This window comes from Cryptotermes secundus, unplaced genomic scaffold (genome assembly GCF_002891405.2).
Source record: "Cryptotermes secundus unplaced genomic scaffold, Csec_1.0 scaffold1269, whole genome shotgun sequence".
Lineage (NCBI taxonomy): Eukaryota > Metazoa > Arthropoda > Insecta > Blattodea > Kalotermitidae > Cryptotermes > Cryptotermes secundus.
In genome coordinates, this window is record NW_019720738.1 from 607,468 (window position 1) to 612,127 (window position 4,660).

At 46.4% G+C, this 4,660-nt stretch overlaps 1 protein-coding gene across 2 annotated transcripts in view; it reads right to left on the bottom strand.

Annotated features, from left to right (window-relative positions):
- Positions 1-676: 676 nt before the first annotated feature.
- LOC111873274 overlaps positions 677-4,660 on the bottom strand; it is a 22,502-nt gene continuing 18,518 nt past the window's right edge. The window contains exons 4-6 of one of the 2 annotated variants that reach the window (XM_023867857.2): positions 4,328-4,520; positions 2,483-2,728; positions 677-921 (exon numbers count right to left, since the gene is read on the bottom strand). In XM_023867857.2, coding sequence (XP_023723625.1) covers positions 770-921; positions 2,483-2,728; positions 4,328-4,520 — 591 coding nt within the window. In that variant the 3' untranslated portion in view covers positions 677-769. Of the gene's footprint in view, positions 922-2,482; positions 2,729-4,327; positions 4,527-4,660 lie in introns of both variants that reach the window. The other variant, XM_023867848.2, reaches the window with a different exon arrangement.

A 4,660-nucleotide genomic window follows, 5' to 3' on the forward strand; every position in this document is an offset into this window, starting at 1 on the left:
TTACAATAAGTATCTTAACTTAAATCTGAGAGTATACTGTAATTATTTTGTACATTTACTTATTTTTATTTTCTTACATATCTATTTTAACTAAGTATAGGAGTGTTGTTTATGAAGTAACAGACGCCTTGCACAAATCTTTTCTCTTCTAGCCTTAAGAGCTCTATAACCGAGTTTGGGTACTCTTTTTTGCTGTTCTCAGATAGAATTTCCATCACTGTTGCCCGTTGGTCCTCCTACAGTTCACAGCCCCAGAAGATATGTTCCTCCGTTTGCAGCCCATCAGCACATTCGCCTTCGGCCGTGCTCACAAAGTTAAATCTGTTTAGGCTTGCTTTGAGACTGATGTGTCCCACTCTCGTACGGTTTATTGACACGAAGGCAGGGCGGTTCAGTTTCATCTCGCGGAACCGCGTAGACGAGCCATTCCTCTAGTACCTTTCAAAGCAGCTTCCTCCTCTGTCCCGTTTGGTGTTTTAACAAAAACTGTGAGCCGCCATCTCTGAACAGCTCAAACTAACTGTCCGTGGCGTTTTCAAGAATATAAATTATAAGTTACCATGAAAATATTATGAAAGTGTTCGTGCAGTACACATAAGAGACACATGTAAACGGATACTTTCGTTATGAGTGCAATTTTGTGGTAGAATTATTACAACAGATGAAACTTCACGGCCATAATTGAACGTTATTTATTATCCAACTTCAACAAATCACATTACATAGAAATAAAAATATATTATCAGTTCATATGAAGAAAGGAGAGCGTCTATTTCTTCGGGCCCTTGCAGCCGCGCTCATGCACAGCGACGCGGTCTGGGTTGAAGGTGCGTCCGCAACCCAAACTGCAGGGCACGAGTGACTTCAGGTGCTCCTGCCAGATGGCCTCCATCGTCTCGTTGTAGTCCATATTGCCTGTCGCTGCAACAGAGAGATGGCATGAACACACGCTCCTAAAAATATCGCGTTAGATGAGACCGAAAACGTATGGGAAACTGGGGTTTAGGGGAACCGCGGTCGTTGAAAAAAAAAACAAAAAACCGACGTTGACAGTGCAGTATCGAACGTAATAACGTGCTCGAATGCAATGATGTTTTCTCTAACAACCAACCGTGTAAGGATGGACTGGAAATCATTTATTTTAATTGCAGTTTGCTGCATCAGTTCCGAATGACGGAAACAATCAAAATTGTTCCCTAAATATTCTAATTCCATTTCGTCCTTACATCACTGCCTGCCTGAGAAGACTTCACTGCATGTAGTCTCTAATCCGATGTGAAGACTACAGTATTCTGGGAAGTGACGCCGTGTTGTCTGGTAGAGCAGTCATCCTCACCTACATACCGCATTTCGTCTTGGAGTTTTTATAGTTTTCACTAATATCTTCTTACTCTTCTCCCCTTTATGTTCCCTTTTTGTTTTGGGAACCTCGATGTCTCAAAACCCTATGGGCCTCCACGGCCTGTTACAGGGATACCTTTACTTTTTTATTTTTACTGATTAATGAAGTAGGTAAAGCTGAAAGTTAAAGTTGTCTCTTTGCCTAACCAATTAAGCACTATGCCATGAAGGCGTATGGGGGGAGTAGATGTATAGATCCACGTTTTCCTGACGTCGGAGGTGAGTGGTCAGTTTTACGCCCCAGCCGCTTTAAACCCCTGGGAAAGGTCCCTCGATACCCATTGGATAGGAGGTTGGGTGAACCCCAGAGCCGGTCTGGACGACTTGGAGAATAGAAAATTCTTGACCCTACCGGGACTCGCATTCCGACCCATCGATGTAGTCCGTAGGCAGTCGCTATACCGACTGAGCTATCGTGGCAAAACAAAGTAAGTAGTAAGTTAAATTAGTGCTCAAGCTACGTAACCAAATAATTGAGAAATGAACTAACCCTCAGAAAAGCACTACACGTACTTGTATTCTGGGATGTGATATTATGTAGCCATGTAGAAGTTTATAGACGTTTTGGAGGGAATTACTGCATCCATCTTCAGAACAGAAGAATAAGCCAAGCAAACATGCAGAGAGCTTTCAGAGACTAGCAAACTAAGTTCATTCTGAAATCTGTGGAGTTCCTGGCCACAGGACCATGCATCTGTTACGTCACAGGCAAGAGTGAGTGCAGTGTGAATATATGAGTCTACATACAGTCCTGTTTTGCAGACGTGGCTGGTGGAGGCAACTGACACAAAGTAGGAAGTGAAGGAGCACTGTAGCAATCAAACAGACGTCAAGAGCCCTTGATCCCCTACGTCATGCAATCAGTACCTTACAACATAACTTCTACTACTATACCCTCCCCCCCGCTATGCCAGCTACATTTCTCCTCATGCGCAACTCACAAGCCACGTCAAAAATGTCGGATTATATATTTGGAGTCCAAGCAAGAGTCCTGACAAGAATATAAGTCTAGAAGCGTGAAGAGAAAAGTCTTTGGGCTCAACCCCTCGAAAGCAGGTATACATAAAGATTTATGAATGACCTTTATTGAACTTGAACTCCGGCCTCTGAGGCTCCGGCTGCCTCTGATCTATGGGCAGGCTGTTGTTCCATTTCCTCCAATGCTTGATGCACTCGTCTTCGTGTCTGTTGAGGACGCGGGTGTCGAACTCACGGCCACACAGGTAGCAGTCCATGACGTGGGGGGCTGCGGCCAGCTTTGGGTCTTTCGGTGTTTCAGAAGGGTGCTCAGGGCCCGGAACTGCCTGGGTGCGTGCCGTGGTCAGACCTTGAGGAGCGTGCAGTGGACACACACACACACAGACACACAGTGACACTAGTCTGAGCTCTATCACAAAAATCACACCCTGCCATCCAAGTAACCGTGGAGAGCGAGGTCTATGACGTCACAGACTTTCAGTTATTTGTCAGACTTGTAACAAAGTATATAAGCTGAATCATGGGAAAGTAACACGTGAGGTTTGTACCACTTTTGTGTTTACTTTAACGCTCCAGCCGATTTACTTTTACTTTTACCTACAATAAGTTGAAACTGTCCCTGTGCTTAATGAGCACCACACCGTGAGGGTGTATGGGGGAGTGGAGTAATAGCTGTAGACAATCTTGTCATCTGGATGGAGATGAGTGGTCACTTTCACGCTCAAGAAGTTTTACCTTTACCTAAAACGAAAGGTAAGGTCAAGTATGATAAAGCTATCCCTATAACAGGGCATGGAGGCCCATAGGACTGTGAGACGTCGAGGCTGCTACAGTTTCTAGAGAATCGGCTCACAGATGGCGGTGAAGTCATCAGTCTTACACGCCTTTACCTTCACCTAAGATGAGATAAAGTTGTCCCTGTGCTTAATTAAGCACAGGGGGAGGAGTGGTATAGCTCTATGTACTCTTAACCTCGGCACTGCATGGAAGTGAGTGTTCAGCTTTACACTCCGGCCGCTTTGTCTGCAGGGAAAGAGTCCCGGACATCCTTTGGATAGAGACTGTGTAGACCTCGTGACACAAGAAGGGGGGATATTCGTAATTAGAGCCCAGTTAGCATGAGACAACAAACAATTGCAAGTCACGTGACGTGCTACAAACCAGCTGACAAGTGGCGCCACTTACTGGCGTGGGGAGCTTCCGAAGCATATGGCCCTACAGGTCCAGGAACGTCGCGGCCTTGAACCGCTGACCCAGTCAGAGAGCGAATTTATATCCCGCTCGGGTCGTGGTTGTATGCAAGCACTTCAGTGTAGACAGAGCTGATCCCCATGTAAGGAGCCCAGCTGCATACCTCATATAGTAAACGAACAGTAGAGACAAAGGGAAGAAAGAAATATATAGGAAAGGGAAACAAAGAAGGAACGAAGAAATAGGAGGGTCGAGGAAGTAAAGTAAGGAATGTACGATAAATAAATTCAAATGGGGAGTGTAAGAAACCAGGGGAAACTGAGTGCAAAATTGTTGTAAGGGTGAGCGACTTATTTCACGGCGTTCGCCGTGTCCATATTGTGCGGAGTCGAATGGTGGATGGGAAGAGATTTAGAAGGAAGCGTTGGTGTCCTGACCGAGGTATTGACAATTACTTGGGGAGACAGGAAAATTACGACAGACCTCAGTAAGGAGAGACGATGTCACGGCCGAGTTTCGAACTGAGGACCGCAGGAATAAAAGACTTGAGAGTTGCTGCTACAGGGACCAGTTTGGAAGGAGAAAAAAAAAATGCGAAAATTACCAAACAAGAGAAATCTCGTGAGTAGGACAGACCAGCAGGAAAAGAGGAAGTAAGAAAACACAATAAAATGCAGGAAGGAATAAAGCAAGGAAGAGGGAAGAGAATATGAAGACTGGAGGGGGTGGAAAGAAGGGGGAAGCAAGAGAGACTCACGTGTCTGCGGCCTGACGGGCTCGGAGCGCCGCTGGTGTGGCGGCAGCTTCGCGTTCTCCAGCCGCCACTTCTCGAGGCACTGCGGCTCGTGGATCGCTATGGAGCGCGTGCCGAACATCTTGCCGCAGATGTAGCAGTACACGGCCGGGGGGCCCTTCACCACGCCGCAGCTTCCGCCATCGTCCTCCTGCTCCTGCACACAGACGCGCACTTCACCGTGTCTACACACACAGACAGACAGAAGGGCGATCCCGGAAGTTCTGGGAAAGACCAGTCGCCTGCTTTCCTTTGACAAGACATGGACACCATAGACAACGAAAACATTATGGGGGG